At 34.8% G+C, this 20,019-nt stretch overlaps 1 protein-coding gene across 1 annotated transcript; it reads right to left on the bottom strand.

The window, feature by feature from the left end:
- On the bottom strand, nt 1-20,019 carry LOC124633776 (potassium channel subfamily K member 1-like). Its single transcript, XM_047169109.1, has 5 exons — nt 19,135-20,019; nt 4,319-4,459; nt 3,791-4,000; nt 3,090-3,278; nt 1-2,269 (listed from the first exon to the last, which is right to left on the bottom strand). Exons 1-5 carry the CDS (start codon nt 19,496-19,498, stop codon nt 1,968-1,970), a joined length of 1,206 nt encoding a protein of 401 aa, XP_047025065.1. The 5' UTR covers nt 19,499-20,019; the 3' UTR covers nt 1-1,967.

Here is a 20,019-nt window from a genome sequence, read left to right as displayed (position 1 = left end):
TTACTTTTTCAAGCTGATTTATTTACGAATTACTCTTGATACAGTTTTGTTCTATAATGCGGTTATCTATTCAAGGCATTTTGTGTTTTATTTTCTACGCACTACGATCTATTTTCTATGAAAACTGATACAATGGTTATGGAGATGTACGAACATAGAATACGTTTACATGCTTAGTTTTACACTTAGTAGTAAGTATATTTTATTTATTATTTCTAACATTCAATACATTCTGTTTCATGGTTTTTTTTATAATATAATAATTTATATTCTCTAAGTGATGTAGTGCTCGATGCTCCCTGTAAATAAACTTTTAAACAATAAGAGAATTTATTATTTCGTACAAGGGAGAAATAAACGTAGATCTGAAAAAATATCCTATTCAGTAGCAAAATAATTTTAGTACAATTTTATAACTAGATAAATGTGGGTGAGAAATATATTTATATACTTTCATATCATAAGTTTGATTATATTGTCATTGATTGCATTTCGATTCAGAATGATAAAATTAAAATAATATTGAAAAGTAAGGTTTGATAAACAGCAAAATAATCCAATTATTTAAGTTTTAAAAAGTCACAGCCACACAGTTCTATGTGAAGTTTAAAAAAGTAAAAAAGTGTGGACTACCAAAATCTATGTAAACTTTTTTCTTTGCAACAGTATTTACTAAACTATATACACAACTATAAACGATTTTTAAATTTTGATTATTATAATTTTAATTTATGCACTACCACCCTAATAATATAATTTATCTTTATGAAAACATTTTATGTTGAAAGTTAATATAATAGATTGGATTTTTTTTTATATCTATAGATATATAAATATTTTTAAAAATCCAATGAATCTACGTTATTGGTCATCTATCACACATAATTGATACGTAATTTTTTTTATAATATATCTATGCATATTTTTATGATTTTTGTAGCATAATATGTATAGCCTATGTAGAGACATATTTGCGTTATAATTCTTTTTTAAAGACTTGATAGGTAATAGAGATAATTCACGATTTTTTCCATCTTTCTTTGTAAAACTCAAAGTAAAGAATGTTTACGTTATATAAAGTCTAGATTTTTTTTGATATGGCAAGTATTAGTTGTTTGAATTGTGACCGTTACTGATATGCCCTCGATTTGATTTGGAAATGGATATCATGGATATAACTTTAGAAAAGTCCTTACAATTTAGGAATGTAAAACGTATACATATAGAAGGACATGTTGTTAGTCAGTCTGTTTAGATACTACATTGTTTTCGTCATTGTTATGTTATAGTTCGCAAGGTACGCAATTCGGCAAGTACAAACCTCTTAAAAATGAATTAGAAAAGTTTGAAAATTTGAAAAACCTCTCAGTCTTATTATCGCAGCTTTTACCAGCAGACTTTATGAAACATTCTCTTTTAAAGACTCCAACTTAGAATACACATTTCACACATATTTAGGACGGTAGTCGACAAAGGGATCGAAAAAGAAAATAATAGATACACACATCGGAATATTTGACATTAACTTAATACTAAACATTAGGGAATTAACTTATAAACTAAATATTACAGTAATGTTAACTAATTTATAATTTTACCGCGCCTGTTCATCTTTTTTTTTTATTTTCATTCCATTTTCAAGGAAATTTTTACATGAGCAAACGTCGATTTGTAACGTTGGCTGCTATTTTTCGGATCATTTCACAATGTAGAACATGAACTCTTTCTGAATCAGAAAGATATCAATTTTGGAACTTTTTTAACTTTCTAACGTCCCATGCGCTTCAAACATTCAATTTTCAATTAAATACTTATATTTTTGAGAGCTTCACAATAATTTTGGAGCGCATGGGACTCCAAATCGAAAGACCGAGAGAGACAAACAAACATCCATTTTCGTTCCACATTGCTCCATCCAACAGCACCAACTAGCCAACGGAATCACGACCGAGGTCAGAGAAAGCGGTTTAGTGTACACGAATGTCGCGAGCATGCACGGGCGTAGTGTCCTCGGGACTCGGGCTATCGTCCAAATGCGGCCTGATGTGTACCACAGAGCGGCGCTGGTCGTGATGATTATAATCATCCCGCATGACTAGTCCACCAATACCATAGCCAGGTCCCATGACCCCTGAGCCGCTAAGTCGCATCTTCTCTGGGTCGTCGTCAAGCTTCACCGATGAGAATACCGTGCTCAAGTTCAGTTGAGGAATGTCGTAGAAGACGGTCAATGTCAACATCAGGAATGTCAAGCCGATGAGGAGGTAGACTGAAAGGAAAATTTTAAAGTTAATTTAAGTTCTACTAAAGAATATTAAGAGTTTTGAAGGAGAGCGTATAAGCGTTGTTTTATGAAGTTGGAAGCCTGAATGTTTGAAAAACCAGCCCAATTCTTTCTACCTACCTGATTTCGACTGAACTATTTTCATTAGTATGAATCCATATTTAAGCATTACATTAGCCCTAATAAATAGGTACGATTGACATATTATTAAGTAATTAATAGACCTAATTTTTCTAATAAATATAACCTAATGCCGTTCGGCAATCTCTATTAATATGGATAAAGAACAGAATCACAGATGCGTGCTTTTGTATAAACTTAACTATTACCAAGTTATTGTAGGAAAATGTAACAGATATTTTCTCTTTCGCTACTAAAAGTTTTTGAACTTACATATCTAATCCTGCTGAGGTACGTATTAATTAAACCATCATTGTTATTCAGAAGGCATCAGACCAAAGATCGTTAGAGAAAGCAGTAGAATAATAAAATACATTTTATAGAATATTGATAAAGTAATAATTAAAAACGTTATTGTTTGTATTTTGTATAAAGTTCGTTAAGCTTAATTGCTGAAAATAAGGGTCTTCATTGTTAATTGGTCTAAGGTTACAGGTCACCGTTAAAATTAATGTCTATATTTTGCTATATAACAATACATTATCATACATAACAATCGTTGTCTTTTATAAATTCTGACAATCGATTTATTTTATATTGGCAACATTGTAGTTATAAAATGACACATAAATTGCCGCCAAAATATATGACATAAAAATATTGCAAGCACAAAAAATAAACTTACAAGTGGTAGCAACTTTGTAGAGCGGTCGGTAGGGTTGTCCGGGGGAGTCTCCGGGGATGTAGTCACCCAGTCCGATGGTGGTGAGGGAAATGAAGCAGTAGTAGAAAGAGTCGAGGAAGTCCCAGTCGGGCTCCAAGTACGCGAACACGCAAGCTGGCACCACTAGGAAGAACAGCACTAGGGTTGTCACTGTGAAAAAAAACACAAAGATAAAAAAAAAATACAGACTTTTTTGTCATATTCTTTTCATACATTTTTTGAAAAAAAAAAACTTAAGTATGCGTTTGGTTATGACAGCTAAGTATCTATTATGAAATGCTTCGACATTTGCTGCACATAGGACCTAGTAAACTAAAATATGTAGTTGAATTAATATTTGATGCTGCCGCTGGTCGTAGTAAGGTAGTAACACTAACACTTAGCGTAAATTCGTGTTACTAAATTATGTAGCTTGAACCACAACTATGTTCACACTAGCTAGATGCAATAATTTTAATGTTTCAAAGTCTTGCTCATCTAACCGTTAATAAAATATCTGTAGGTAGCATCAACGCCCCTTAAGTTACCCTAAAAATAATTTTTATTTCTTAGGTACATTGTTTTAATTGCGTGATCACAAGACATTAATTAATTGACAGCCTAACAGCCACGCAGTCTTCAGTCCCTATATGTAAATTAAGTCAAGTTACTCAAATCCTCACCTATCATCATAAGATGCACCAATCGTATAGTGAAGGGGCGGTACAGATGGCCCAGGGCTGCGTTTAGAGAGCGAAGCAGTGCAGTAGCTGGCAGCAACAGGCGTTCCACCAGAGCTGAGAGCAGCACCAGCGTCAGTGGGATCCCAAGGAGAGCGTACATCATGCAGAACAGTTTGCCTGGCTTCGAGAGCGGGGTTACGTGGCCGTATCCTGTAAGACAAGAGGTTTTTCTTTAGATAACTACTCTACTTATATGATGTCTTTCAAAACTATTTATTTAAAATTCAAGAACCAAATTATTTGTATAAAATCTCGTTTTTTTTTAATAGATGTAGATCGAAAGGTTCCTACCAAAAAACGAAAGATCTTCCTGCTTAATGAATCTAATTTAATGTAGTCTTCTTTTATATAGATTAAAAAATAAATTAAAAAAGAAACCAAAACTGATTGGTTTGACTGATTGGTTTGCCTTGTTATTTAATCATATTGCAAGTTCATACAGTACCAGATATAAATGTGCAAACTAACCGATGGTGGTGACAACAGTGGATGAGAAGAACAGTGACTGTCCGAAGCTCCAGTTGGGTCCTCCAGTGACATTCCTAGACGCTGACACGCCGCGGTTCGACGCCCTGACCACTTCATCCAAAAGGAGTTCCAGATCATCGTCTGTGGAAGAAAATAAAGGTTAGTTATATGTAAAAGGTATAATGATGGGCTTCGTAATCCAAATGTGATAAAAGGCATGATACTTTGAACTAAGTCCGTATTGTATCTTAATCGATGAAAAGAAGGCTATAAAGAGTGTATCATATAGGAGCGGCCAAAAGTTATAAGAAAATTAGCAGATGGTCTTATTTTTTCCCGAGTGACCTTTAAACCTTATCCTAAGATACAATCAATTTTTAATTTCTTAAATTAACTGTAGCGTTCTCTGACGCATCCATCTCTAAACACCCGTTATTTACTTCCAAAATAATTAACATTTCGCCGAATTTGAAAATGTGACGTAAAACCCGGCAAGTCAATCTAAAGGAAGACTTATTTTGACGAGCTTCTCAGAAATGGCACAAAATGCGAAATTAAAACATTTCATCGTATTGAACTTATTCCAGGTATTTCTGATAAAAGGGGTAAATTGAATGTTGATGCTAATCATGAATCGACTGGGGTAACTAGAATCGATATAAAATCGAGATTTATATCGAGTTAGTCTATGTAACGTTAGCATAATACAGTCAGATCTCGAAGTACTTTAAGCTACAGATTTCAACGTGAGAGATTATTCTAAGTCCTGAGCGCTCGACCTCGAGACCCCTGTGTTTAAATCCAGATTGAACGTTTTGGAATTTAAATGCAAGCATTTAAAGAAAGAATGTCTAACGACAGTTTTGACTTTCAGTAGTTTTTCGATTTACTTAGGTACATACATGTCGTGTGAAAAATAAAGCCACAAAAATCGCCTATAGATAAAATTGTATTCGTAGGTACTATACTTTGTTGCTGAGTACCTACTATAGGTATATTGTTTGTATAAACACATTTCTAAAATATGAAACAAATATGATGTTTAACTTTTAATTAAATAACGATGTGTTTTACTTTAAATTAAATTAACCCTAAATTAAAACCCTTAATGTACTATCATCAATTCCATTAAACTTGATACACAAACAATTTTCAACGAAAGTTAACAGAGACAAAAGGCTGGCAACCCGATGCATGATTTAAATTAAGGCTCCCCATTAATCACAATTACGCATATTCAAATCGCTGACACGCAGTCATCATTACGTGAAAGTATTTTACGTTTAATTGTTAGCTGAATAATTAACACTGCGTAGGCTGAATAAACCGTGTCTGAACAATGTCGGCTATTTCCCAGCACTTTGTGGCCGGTTTCCCGGCAGCCGCGAATGTGTATTTCATTTTGTACACAATGTATTATTCATTTCAGGCCGACGCTCTTTGATGAATATTAGACCTGCTTGTAATAGCAGCAATTTTTTGGGAGATTTTCTATGAAAATTGGAGTTTATTGACCTATTTCTGCTAAACGATGCTGTATAATTTTGTGTGTAACGGAATGCAAGTGCATGTTGTGCCTGTTTCATTAATAAAGCTAGATTGCTAGCGGCATGTCGCTGTCGCTGTCGTCCTAGATAAATGACACACAGTTTTGTGTTTCATGCTGTAACTGACATTATATTAAAATGTTAATTTAGAGTTAAATCTCTAAAAGCTAGCTCATTTTATAAAACTGGAATGCAAAGCGGTAAGAATGCGTTTTTGACAACGCAATTTTTTTGTAACAGATTCGTTGTTGATGTCAGATTTTTAAAGCAATTTTATGATGACCCAATTAAATAATGACACTACAAAAATACATTTTACTGTTACCTACAAAAATAAGTATGTCCTTTACCTAAATAATATAAACTTAACCTTGCTGGTCAACTAGGCCTAATCCGAGGCCTAATCCTTGCGATTAAAAGTCGCACCCTGAATAGCAAGCTTTACATAGTCCCTAGGTATTATTTAATGAAGAGGTCTATTTTCTCGCTGGCTAAATTCCATGGTCCAAGCTTCAACGAATGAAAAATTCAAGCAATTCCACATTTATTTTTGTACCCATGTAACGTTTGCGGTTGGAGAATTACTTAATTCATTTTATAAAGTTGTAACTGCACGTTTTATTAAGGAAGTAAATAGTTTAAATGAGTTAAGAAGTGTTGAGTATTTTCTTTCTAAATGTTCAGTCAGAAGGTGCTCAATGAAACGTTCAGAATATTAATGCAAAATATCAATGTTGGGTACCTATGTAAGACTTTTCATTAGACAACATTGTATAAGTTTAGGGCATAACCGAGTCAAATAGTGCCTTTATTATGATGTTTTATTTCGAGAAGTTTTGTAGAACAATTGGGTATTAAATATTTGAATAGGTATAGGTAAGTAGTATTGTGTAAAACAGCCTTGATATAAAAGCTCGTACAATAAACTTAGTTCTACCCGACTAAAGTCTTAAGGAAAAGTACTATATTGAAAAAAAGTACCCATTAAACGCTAATTAGGTTTAACAACATAAACTAACCGATAACCGGAAGATAGCAGTTAACCTTTACTGAGAAATGATAGAAACAATACCTACCTACTGCACGTAAGTAAAGAAAGTTTCTCGAATATAATATCTTAAGAAGCACTAAATTAATAAAATTAATTGCTATTTAATTGTAAACATGATACCACGGTCTATGTACACTCGCGAGCAACGATCCTGGGGGTACTTTCTCGATAACCCGACACTGGGGTCGGTCAATATTATGACATACAGTGTGACGTCACAATATGGCGACCAGGAAAGTGGGATGCGTTGCATTGCACCTTTGACATTTAACACTGAGAATGCTCGCGTATGTTGTGTGTCATGATAAATGCATGATAGTGGTGATGACCTAGGGTTAAGTGCGTATTTCTTTTGTGACGTAGCTTATATTTTTTTTTGGAATTAATCCGGGTCATTATCCATCTAATTTTATAAGGCTGATCTATATTATAAGAAATGTTTATTTGATTGAACGCGCAACTCAGGAATTACAGGTCCGACCGATTCGAAAAATAATCTCAGTTTTGGATAGCCCATTTATCGAGGAAAATTTTATCCGGGTACGGGGAGTTGTATTCACGATATGCCGGTGAAACCACTAATGGAATGAATGTCGATATTATACATTAGATATGGAAGGTACAATTTTTTTTCAAATAGTTTATTTCTCAAATCGAATAGTGTTCAAAGAAAACCAATTCCACGCTTTGATAAAGTCGATTACTGAATAAACTTTTGTGGTGTTCGTTTGTTTCTGACATTGACAGCTTTTTCAAGCAACGATCCGCAGTTTAATTGGGCCTTTTAACCGCACACCAATTTACGATTTGTTAGAAAAACGTACAGACTAATAGATATTTTTGAATAGTTTTTTTAAAGCCTGAAAAATATTTCTCATTAATTGGTAGGTACCAATCGAGGGTTTTTGGTGCAGGAAATGTAAAACCAAGATGGACTAGGTACCTGAATGTTTAACGAATCTTTATCGGTGCTTAGAGGATCAAGACTTTTCTATCCTGTGTATTTTAGAATTTAGAGTTTACTGCCAGACTCTCCGTATTTTTTAAGGATTATCGTTATGTTGAGAGAGGTAATCCGGTAGACACAGGCTCGTATTTACATTTTCGAACCATATAAGTAGTTTACTTCTATAAATCTATGATATCCTGGTAGTAACTGCTAGTTTTGCGTCATTGGTTGTGAGTAGATATTAATGCAGCACTATCTTGCAGATATTTATTGTAGGTATTTGACGAGTGACGATATAATTTTATTGTTTGAAGAACGCGTGTAATAATCATGTGTTATGAAAATCATGTATCGAATCGAATCATCATCGACGACATGTATCGGAATGTATTTAAATGATACATGATTTTGCTTTCATTTCCGTTGTCGTCATGCATAAGGCGATTGCCATTTAAAATTGCAATTCTTGTTTTTTGTACCCCAAAGCTTGTGAAACTAGTGAATGATTTGAAAAACAAATCTCTGTTTGTTGGAAAGCCCACTATCCCCGGGTAACATAGACTATATGTAATCTTGGTATGGGAAGAAACTTCCTCCAGACGTGGACGAATCTTCGAGGAATACCTATAAGTACCGCAGAGATAGAACTAGCAAAGAAATTTTTCCAACCACGACTAAAAGAACCAAAATTACATAACACTTACCTACATTGTTGCAAAAGGTATACAAATAAACTGAAGAGCTGATTTATAACGTTGATAACTACATATCAAAGGGGACACAAGTAATGCAAGTTTGAATGTGTGTATGTCCGTGTATGCGTAACACAACCAACTATCATTGACTACGTAGCAAGTATATTTGTAGTAAGGGCATTGGTACTATCACGTGATGTTATCAGCACTGAATAAATCGTTGTTAAGTGAACAATTGGTGCTGTATTGTTATATATTTAGTTCTAGTGCAGGGGTCGATGCATTTCCCGCTCGATCTGTGTTAACGCTCCCCAGCTGGGTCAAATGAGCTGTGGTAAGGTGATAGGCGGAGCGGGAGCGGGGAAAGAAGTAAAGTACTTTAAAATTGAGATCAAAAAGGTGGTTTTCAATTTGTTTTTAGTTTGGGATGTGAAAATGGCCCCATTATTGAAGGCGTTACCAATTGGTAACGACTAAATCAATATTTGGGCTAAGGCTCTATAACTATGATTGCTCATACATAAATGTAATGGAAACTGTCATAATGATGGGGTTTTCTATTGAGATTAGTATCTATTTTTTAATTGTAACGTTTAATCGGATTACTTCTTTCAATTTATCACTCGTCACACACGGTCACCTAACTCGTACAACATCTTCAAGAAACCACGTCAATACGTCAACCTTTTTTTTCCTAACCGCTATGCTCCCCGCTTTTCTCACACAATGTAACCGAAGTCGAAGTACGAGATAGTTCTTGAGGTCAAGCAGAACGGGGGTGTGGCAGTCGATACGCGAGATATATTTTGTTACTATGGCTTGTGGTCGCCTAACCACTTCTGTAGTTCTGCACTCCTGGTATTACAAAACATTATTGTGTCTGTGTGGGTTGTTGCTGCTTAATTTTTGACCGACTGCCAAGAAGAGCTTATTTACTGCAACAGACTTGAAAAGGCCACGTTTTTCAATGTATTACGTATGTAAAAAAAATGAATTTCTTGTTCCATATCAAGTTTGTGCATATCATTCTGTGTGTCTGTCCATATCAAGCCGATCCCGTCTAGATCATTTCGAAAAAATCGTGATGTTGTAGCAAAAGTAAAGGAATCCTTATCTTTTTCATTAGTAGGAATTTTAATATTAGCCAGAATAAATACCCTGCTATATAAAATGGATAACATTTAAAGAACTGAACATGGTTTCTACCATCAAATCTAGTTTTTCAGCTTTCAATCGCAGCCCTTCTAACCACACGCCATTTTGCCGACTTGACAAAAAGTGATGTATTGCTGTGCGGTTTGTCAGAGGGTTTTTATTTCACCCACAAGTCACTGGCAGGAGTAAAGTGAAGGATCGCCGACGTTTTTTGGTAACACCTATTTATTCACATTAAGGGAGGAAGGCAGTAAATAAAATAACAAGGGCTTAGAAATGCTGAACTGTCTGTCTGTTTGTGGCAAATAAAAAAATGAACTTTATAAACTGATTTTGATTACGTATTTAATTTTGTGTTTGAAGGTTTGTTTGATGACGATAGTACATATGTGGTATAAACTGTAAACTGGTAAAAAGAGTAGGTGAATGACGAAAGTTTTTGTTAATTTTTTTACCGATAGGATACCAAGCAAAATTAGGTAGGTACTTAATAGTGAATAAAGTTAAACTTCAAAATAACAAATATGTACTGAGGTCCAAGTTAACTAACAACATACACGTCCGTTTTTCTTGAAACAACTGATACTTGTATATGAAAATACAAATAGTAAATAGTAGTTTTAAGTACGTTTGTGGATAAACTTGGGCCAAAACCTCTTTGAAATTGACTTTTACTAGCTTTTACGAAACACGAGGTTTATCTTAGATCTTTGGCGTAGTCAGCGTTCCGGCCCAGTGAATATTGTGAGATGCGTACGAACATTGATAAATTATCATTTTATCTGTAACTAAATATCTTGCTGGATCATACAGTCGCTGGTCAGATTGACTACTTAGGTACTTTATTTTTAAATGGATTTGACATCGAAGTAGTAAAAAAGATAGATCGATACGGTTGAATAATCATTATGGCGTCCACGGCCGATTTCGACCACGGCGGCTGTCCACTTTTCAGATCAGCCAGCTGCGCAGGACATATTATAGTGCACGAGCATTTGCGCAGACACAGATGCACTCCCAATTCCTTCACTCTCATAACCCGATGCTACGGCAATCCGACACGACCGTAAAGAGATCAGGCGCAGGACCGACATTTACGTGCTCTCCGATGCACGCGTGAATCAATCAATACGGTTGAATATAAAAAATACGAACTCTGAAAGAAAGAAAATCTCTTCCTCTTTGTCAAAATAATTGTTAGAGATCATCTTTTCAAAATCAAAATTCAACTTGTTTTATAAAACTTACGAAAATTAAATTGAGTGATTATTTTTTTTGCAACCTAGTGTACAACAGAAAATATGTTAGCCGGTGTTCACATAATTTTTCCAATACTCCTTTTGCAGTGGACATGACACAAATATCGAAAGTTCCAAGGATTGACGGAACATCTTTTGAAGAATATCTATCTAAGAAATGTTATGTAGATTGAAAATATAGGCCTATTTCTTTTGTTTGTTGCTCTACACAAACCATTTCTTTTGCGATTACATACATATGAGTTTTGATACTTTTTCCTTATTACCTATTTGCTGTATTTTCTGTACGTTTGTTACACATATGATATTGATAAGAGTCGCAGCGTGTCTGCAATGCATATTGCACTTTAACTTGACCGCTGAAGGTACAAATTTCAGCAGAGCGAAGTAGCTTATGGTTCATGCAAGCGCCTATCATCCAACACCCGTTTACATATTGAACACTATGCAGTGATAATAAAGTTCAATCTGCTTTGTACATGCATGAGACGTTAACAGTAGCGTCTCATAAGACCTTTATATTTTTCGTAGCTTCTGAAGAAGTTCTAATTAAAAGAAATATGAAGTCTACAACTCTGAATATCATGAAATATGCGGGTAAGTATATCGTAAATATTGAAAATATATTTTTTGGAAAAACTATAAATTGATTTTCGTTTCCTACCTGGTCCTACCAATAGGTTTGCTTTTTTTGGAACATAATTATAAATCATACGACGTACTTATTTCGCGACTTTGATTCTAAAATAATTCATCTACCTACCTGTAAAAATCTCAACCAAATAATTCTGGCAAACCTTTAAAACGTCCTAACGTCCACTCTATTTACTTTACAGTCAACCTTAGTACTAAGGTCATAAGGTTGAATATCGTTAACAGTATAATTGGCCGATAATACTTTACGTAGTTAGATTGCTATCGAGATACGATTTTTGAAAAGCGAAGGCGCGAATCGCGATGGCTTCGCAAATGAGTCCTTTTGATAAAGGTTGCTAATTTGACCCCTGTCACTTTGATATTTTAAGAATTATTCGATTTTTTGGTTATTACCGAAACGTCAATTTTGATGATTCTATTCAATATAACATGCCTAGTTCTAGTTACTGTTAGTTTTCGCTATGATATATTACATTACACCGATATATTTACATGAACTAAGGTAACAATAATACGAGTTTTATGAATTGCAAGTTCTCTAATGAGTCTATAAGAATTTTATTTTATTGACGCTCTGACTCATACTAAGCGTTTTTGCAAGGACTACTTAGAACTTGTTATTATTTCTGAACTTACTGTCTGATTGGCTCAATAATCACTTGTAAAACTTTTGAGCGTGCCGTGCTAAGGATTTAGTCCAATGAGTATTTTGTCTTCTAATGTTGATAGATTCCACGCGATAAATTTTCACATCAGATTTAAAATCAACAGAATCAGTTATTAACACAGACTTTCGCAGCCGAAATTATAAAAACCTAAAATAAGTCCCACCATAATATTTTAAAACGTGATCACGTCCCGCGGTTTACTTGGCTAAGTACACAGATCCAAAACAAATAGGATGAAGTACGCTAAAGCTATTACTGGAAGTGCCAGGAGCGAGATTATACGGCCCACGCTCTGCCAACGCGTGGGAAACCAAGATAGTCAAGAAGATCAATATTTTAGTAAATACCAATAAATTCTTGTCGATGGAGATTGTTTAACTTGGATTATTATAGAACATATAATATGTTCAATAATAGATAATATTCTTCGTCTTCGCATAAATTAATAAAGAGTTGTCATCATATGTAAAATGTCTAAATATTTTGCTCTTAATCTAATAGCGATATTTAAATGAACACCTGGACGAAAAAGTCTGTATTTTTCCAAGCAGCACTGTAGGTATTCACGTCAGTTTTGGAAAGGTCACTTGGCCATACTATTAATTTTATATCTTCGTTACTATCAGTTCCGTCTATGAATTTAAAAGTTAAAAATCATTCTAGAATTGAATTCATAAAAACGAACCGAATATTTAGAGAAGGTTCCAATTTTAAATAAATTCACTTTTTGTTTATAGCATGTTCTAATTTTTCATTGGACGATTTATTTTATAATACCATATTTTTCTTTCCTTTTTTAAAATATTAAGTAAAAATCATTGCTGTAATGACTTATATAATGAGAAACATTCAAATAAAACAAGAATTTGTTTCCTAAACAATTCTCTGTTTTCCTAATGGAATAAATATAGCCAAATAAAATGGTGTCTGTGAGCAGTGATCGCTTACTTAGTACCGATTCATTGAGCCGGCAAGATGGCTGCCCACATCACAGTCTACCAATGCTTTGATACCTCTGCATTCAGCCATTCCATCCATTAGGGAGCTTTTGTATACAATCATTTGCTTTGTTCAAGCTATTATTCTATTTTCTATTGGCTTTTTATGTACAAAATATTTTTCATTAGAAATTGGTCCGCGTGAAAATTTATTCAAATTGGCGTATGAACGGAACCTTTGTAAAGTTTACATCAAAACGATGTGAAAAAACATTATTTGTAGATTAGTTAAGTTACATTGTATCTATTTAGTAATCTGTGATTAGGGTCCAATTATATAAATGAGACACATAGATAGACAGTCAAAATGCAAACCGGTTTTCAAATCTCAAAGTTAGTTGGTCCTCTAAAAAGTCAATGACCAAAAACTATACATTATTACAACCTTAAATTTAAATTCTCTAAAAAATCATTCAATATCATTAGCAATTACGTAACGATTGACAAATTCCTAAACTATGTTACACAATAGACATTAAATAAAATTAATAATCTTCCTACTTAGCATGGTCTATGACCAAACCAGTTTCCCCAAATGACGGACCGAGACGATTCGTCCAAAATTTCGTTGGTTACCGCTTCAAATATTTAATGGTAGGCTTACGACCTTAACCAACGTGTTTTAGAACAAGGCCTTCTTTTTTTAAACTCGTTTGATAGAAGTAGATGAACTTATTCGTAAGTTTTAGGAAATTTTATGGAATGCTGCTATTCTTAGCGCCTCAGATTTTTTTTGCTACTATTACCGTACCTGTCATCTGTTATAGATAGTTTTGTTAGTATAAAAAGTAGCTTCTGTTAGCCGTTTCACTTGCTTTCAAAGGCCATTTCTTCCCGCACCTTGTCAAAGAGCAACCTTTACGTTATTCTCATTTGAAAGCTGTTTTTCTGCGGTCATCAAAATCCGTTCAGCCTTTTGCGAGAGTAACAGCCAGTTTCTTCATCAAAAGTTAAAGCCAAAGTAAAAGTCAAAGTAATGTCTAAAGTAAAAGTAACGGTTAAATTCAATTTTTCTATGAATTTTGCTGTCACTTTAGCCTTGAAAAAACGAATTTGACCGTTACTTTAACTTTAGACATTACTTTATCTTTAACTTTTGATGAAGAAACTGGCCCTAAGTAGAATAATTAAAGCAACACGAATAGATTACATAATTATCTAAACTACATTATAAACACAAAGTTTATACAAGATAATGCAGCAAAACACAAGTTTGTGTTAATTACATAATTAATGAGTGCACAAACAAAATATGTCAAGAACGTGTACGATACGAAATAAAGTCATCTTGTTAAACCGTGACACGCGGTGGGTTATCTATGCTTTCTAACGGCCGTTTCCAATATTCTTTAATAAAAAAATTAAAGATAGCATTTTGACATTAGCCTCATAAAAATAATGTCAAATTCCCATCTCTAGGAAGCAAAACATCAGTTTCAGTTAGTAGATGGAATATTGGGAACGACGAAGTTCATATCATAGATAGTTTTCTTTACAATTAGCTAGACTTTTGGATAATAGCTAATGAGGATAGATTATGAGTTTCACGAAATAGTAACAGGTCTCTTTGGCCGTGCTTACATTTGATCTTCTTTCGCACATATAGTACCTATGTCCTACATTTGGATGAAATAAGGTAGAGCGATAAGCCCATATACGTATACGTAGGTAAATGGGAACTAAATACCGCGGTAACTTCGCCAAAACTTTATTGAAAGTGTTGAAAACATTTAGCTTTATCAAAAAGCCCGGTGGCATGATGACTAACTGAAGTGATTGTCGTTATCAATCTGTGCACTAATGTATTTTTCCTACGGCCATTACCGTTATCAATGACAACAATACTCTATCTTGTTTTACATAAAATTATTGAAATTATCTGACCTACTATCATGTTTTAGAAGATATTTTTTATCACAAATTATTTTAGAATAACATATTTGATTTCTCACCGATATCGTTATAACTAGTTTTTTGTATTGTTAGATAACATTTAAAATAAAATATGTTGTCTTGTTTATTCGATAACGAAAGGTTAATTCATTTTATTGGTTTACATCAACAGATTCACAAAGACTCGATAAAGTTCAATAAAAATACTTATGCATAGATAACTAAGCAGGTAATAATTTGACTATGTAAATACGTAAGTATGATGTCATTTTGATCGATAGCCGGGATGGTAAAATATAACGCTTTCGAAAACTTTACCGAACCGGTGCGGTGACATCTTTGAATACTTTTGTTACTATCCGCGATAAATAAGTCAAAAGTCAAATTCTATCTTTTTATTAATAAATTGGTAACCAAAACAAAAACGCAGCATTCCGAAACTTCTATTTATAAGCAATAGATATAAAACGTCTTTCAAAAGAAACACAAATATTTTCATACTTTTTTGGAACCCGATTCGAAATTCGAAAGTCTTTACTTATTATTTATAAGGAGTCCATAAAGCCCCATATAAGACTGGCCACATACAAAACTATTATAGTGCAGCCTCCTTACAGAACGTGTTCGATCCTCCTTAATGAGAAACTCGTGCATTGTCCGCCAGTACTGCAGGCATTTCAAATATTTACCACAAGTTGCACAATAGCGGTTATATCCGCAATATACGCTTTGTGGGTAGTTCTGTGCCGGGACGACATTTTATAAGGATATGTTATGGCTTTGGAAAGTTTTCTACTGTTTTATTTAGGTACTTGAAGTGTGATCAGCATGTCGATTCTATAAAATATCACAACTCACTTCGACATCACTCTCACTTCGACTTCGATCTAAAGGTAGAATTCCGTGGACGCGACAATAGTCAACCTTTGAAAATGTATGGCACCGTTGTCGAGGCCCGTGACAGTCGCGCGCGGCCGACGAATTTCGTAAGCTGCTCGCGGCATTGTCAAAAATTTAATTCTGGTTTTACTAAAATTCTATAGATGTTATTAAGCGCTAGACCATGTTGAGAAGCGTACGGCCGCGAGCGGCTCACGAAATTCGTCGTCCGCGCGCGACTGTCGCAGCCCTCGGCAGCGGTGCCATACATTTTCATAGGTTGACTTTTGTCGCGCGCGGCTGCGACAATCGCGACCCACGGAATTCTACCTTAAAGTTTCGTGATTGACATTGTCAAACTACACTAGCGCTTCACTATCGAGCGTGTTGACAAGTTGAACTAAATCAAAGTCGAGATTTTGACAGATTTGTCAAAATCTGTCTATCTATAGGGGAGGTAGGGGAGAGATGGGCAGTTGGGAGACATGATCAAATCAGAATAAAAGGGGGGTCCTTTTATTCTGATTTCTGATCATAGTTTTGTTTTTTTTTAATTGGGTAGTTTACGTTACCGACTGGTAACGGTGTTCATCCATAGACTATCTGTCATTTCTGTGAGTTGTCAAGAACAAACACTCGTAAAAGTACTTAAATATTTTGTTGCGGTTTCGGATCGTTATAAAGAGAAAACTAATGAAAGGTATGTGTATTTTCTATTATTAATTATTGATTGTCAAAATCTCCAGTTACAATTATAGTAAGTCGATGCAATCCACACCTATTATACCTTTAGAAGAGAGTACTACAGCAATAGTTAATGGGCCCCACGTTTTTATTTTAGTCTAATATGACCGGGACCACCTACGTAGGTTGACAGGTAAGTAACTATTTTTTATTTTCTAGTTTTCAGTGCACATAAGATAAAACCGTTTAACTTAAAAGTTTTTTTACCGATTTTTTTTTCATAAACTAAGTCAAAAGTGTCCAATGCTCTCTATGGTAGGGAGGCTTTTCTTCGTCAGTGAAAATTTGTGAGGTTATAAATCTGCGCGAAAAATCCTTTATAGAATCTTGTTTCAGGTACCGTTGCCAACTTGATCTAGAGACTATTATATTTAAAATAGTGTTTAAATAAAGTTCTAGGTGTTTTAAAGTGATTAAGTGCCTACATTTAACGATGGCTAGAATGTTTTTGCTTAAATCTTTATTAGAAGAAGCTCATGCTTTAGATAATTTAGAAAAGCGTCAACAATCTGCTAGAATTCGTAGTTTACCTTTATTAACTCGCGATGATGACTATGTGAGCATATATAGATTGTCAAAGGAGCTAATTGACCAACTGGAGTCTGATTTACTGCCCCTGATAAAGCCCACAAAACGTCGAGGCAAAGGACTTACAACTCGTGTAAAAGTAAGTATTGACACAGTTTATAGTTGAAAAATTGTAATCAAGCACACAATAATAAGAAAAACACTTAGTTCTTAATAAGGAGTATTCCCTTTATGTGGTTTCCCCGCCAGCTGATATGTTTTCAAAAGCCTCTGTACTTCAGTTATAATATTGGTATTCTCTTAAGCATGAAAATAACCAAATTGGTCTCAATTTTGTTTTCACTAAATCCAGATAAAGTAGGTATTACATTTTTTTTGCGTTCTCACGAAACCCTTCGCCAGGCCAGGGTTTTGCTCCATAAACTCAACCAGAGTTTCAACCTGAGCCGACGAAGGGTGAGACGACCTGTCATTTGGACTGAAATTATTGTTGGATTAATAAAATAAACACTTCTTTAATTAATATTATTTTTAACTTTATAACAAGAAATATAAAATTACTTCATGATTTTATCACAATTACGGCGAAAACCGGCGAAAACAAACAAGCTTAAACACAATATGAAGACAGAAGATACCCGATATATTACTTTCCTCTATGACAGAAGAGAAGAAAATATTGTCCACAGATTAATAATGGTATTGGCGCTGTCTGTATTTTTTTTCGTAGGGTAAGCATAGATTATATTCACAGCACGAATTTAGAGATTTCCGTTTATTTTATACTTAAAAGCTGCCTCAAATTCCTTACAATAACAAATTATAACTAAAACATCATATTTAGCTAAAATTCTGTGTCAAAACTGATAAAATTAAAAACTGATTAATCTCGGTTGACATTTTGTCGAGTGGGGAAGTCACTAGCACAGCATTGGTCGATGTCGAGCTCACTTCACTTCGCAAGTGATTAGGTGATGTTTACAGAATGCAAAATCAAGGTCGTTCTGAATCGAATGCGAAGTGAGAGTGAATAGCGAAGTGAAATGCGAGTTGTTGTTCGAATTTTATAGAATCGACGTGCAGGCAGGCCTTGGCCCTGTTGCGCCCCGCTGGGGTTGCTGACAGTATTCTACTTGTGTAGCCCTTTCATTTGATACCCATATTGAGGGGGCTGTGCCATTTTGTGCCGGCGGCCATATTGGATTTAATTAAAGGTGTATACAAAATTTCAGACCAATCGGTTGACAGGAAGAGGGTGAAATTTGAATGACTAAATTTGATCCAAGAATAAATAATAAAACAAACGGGGTGAGCTAAATAAAACCGTTTAAATATCTCGTAATGTTGAAACTGATTGTAATTTTTAGGAAAGCTCTTTCATTATATCTAGCCGAATATAAGAAATGGCAATAAAAGTTGATAATGATCTGTAAAATCTGATTTTTTATGCAATAAATTGTGAAAAAGTGCCCATCCCTCCCCTACCTCCCCTAAAGTATGAAATGACATTACGAATCGAAGTGAAATGCGAGTTGTTGATCGAGTTTTATAGAATCCCAGTACAGGTCTATTTTGCCCGAGTCGCAAAAAGAGGAGGTTATAAGTTTGCCAGCTTGTGTCTGGCTGTAGTTCGTATAGATGAACCGATTTGGATGCGGTTTTTTGTTAGATTGAAACTGGTATGCCAGCGGTGGTTCTAGACATGTTTCATAAAAACTTATATGGCCTGATTGTTAATTTTGACAAGACTCTTGTCCTAAATGTAAGTTGATAACCATGTGAAAAATATTTACCCAAAATATCTGGATAGCGCGCCATGAAGTCTTGCTTAGCCCTTATAACTTCGAGTCGTATCTGATTCTCCATCGGCGCTTCCAAAGCTGAGAAGACCAGAGCCCCTGACGCCAAGTAGACCATGTAGAAGACCACGTAGAACAACAGCAGAAAAGTGAACCTCGCTTTCCCAAACAACCTGCTCGTTGCTATCAAAGGCTGGAAAGGGGGATGTTCCTCCTCATACAAAATTTCTCTCTCAACCACCATTTTCTTGTGGTAAGGAAACAGCTGACTGTGCACGATCATGTCGTCATCACTCCTCGAACTCATGCTCCCGTAGGAGTGGATCCGCTTATACTTGTTACCAGCCTGCTTCTCCATTTTTAAAAAGTTAATGTCAAACAATTTTAACGCGCGAAACCAATAAAAACTTTTTTGTTTAAATCAAAAATCCATAGTCATTTTTAAAAGCACATTCCAAAATTCGAGATTTGAATAACCAATAAAAAACAAAACACTATCGCGGCCCACTTAACCTAGCCGGCTTGTCGGTAGTCCACGGGGTTCCAGAACGCAAACCGAAAATCCCGGAACTTACGAGTTATTGGTCAACTGTACTTGAAAAACCTCTTCGGATGATTAGGTTCAACGAAAAGCGCGAATATTTCCGTCACTTTAGTATCCCGGCGACAATTTTCAAGTTTGAATATCACCATTTTGATGCATTTTAGAAGGACTTGTTGGGTTTAAATATGGCGGAAGCCTTAGGAACGTGTGGCGTAGACGTTGTGCGTAGTGGTCGCGACAAAGATCGTGGGTTGACTGAGCGCATGAGTCGACTCCACGATAAATTAAAAGCAAACGCTTCTATTGGGTGCGTTGTCGCTTCTTATTTGTGAAGT

Source organism: Helicoverpa zea, chromosome 10 (genome assembly GCF_022581195.2).
Source record: "Helicoverpa zea isolate HzStark_Cry1AcR chromosome 10, ilHelZeax1.1, whole genome shotgun sequence".
In the NCBI taxonomy this organism is placed as follows: Eukaryota; Metazoa; Arthropoda; class Insecta; order Lepidoptera; family Noctuidae; genus Helicoverpa; species Helicoverpa zea.
This window is presented reverse-complemented; position numbering and strand designations above follow the sequence as displayed.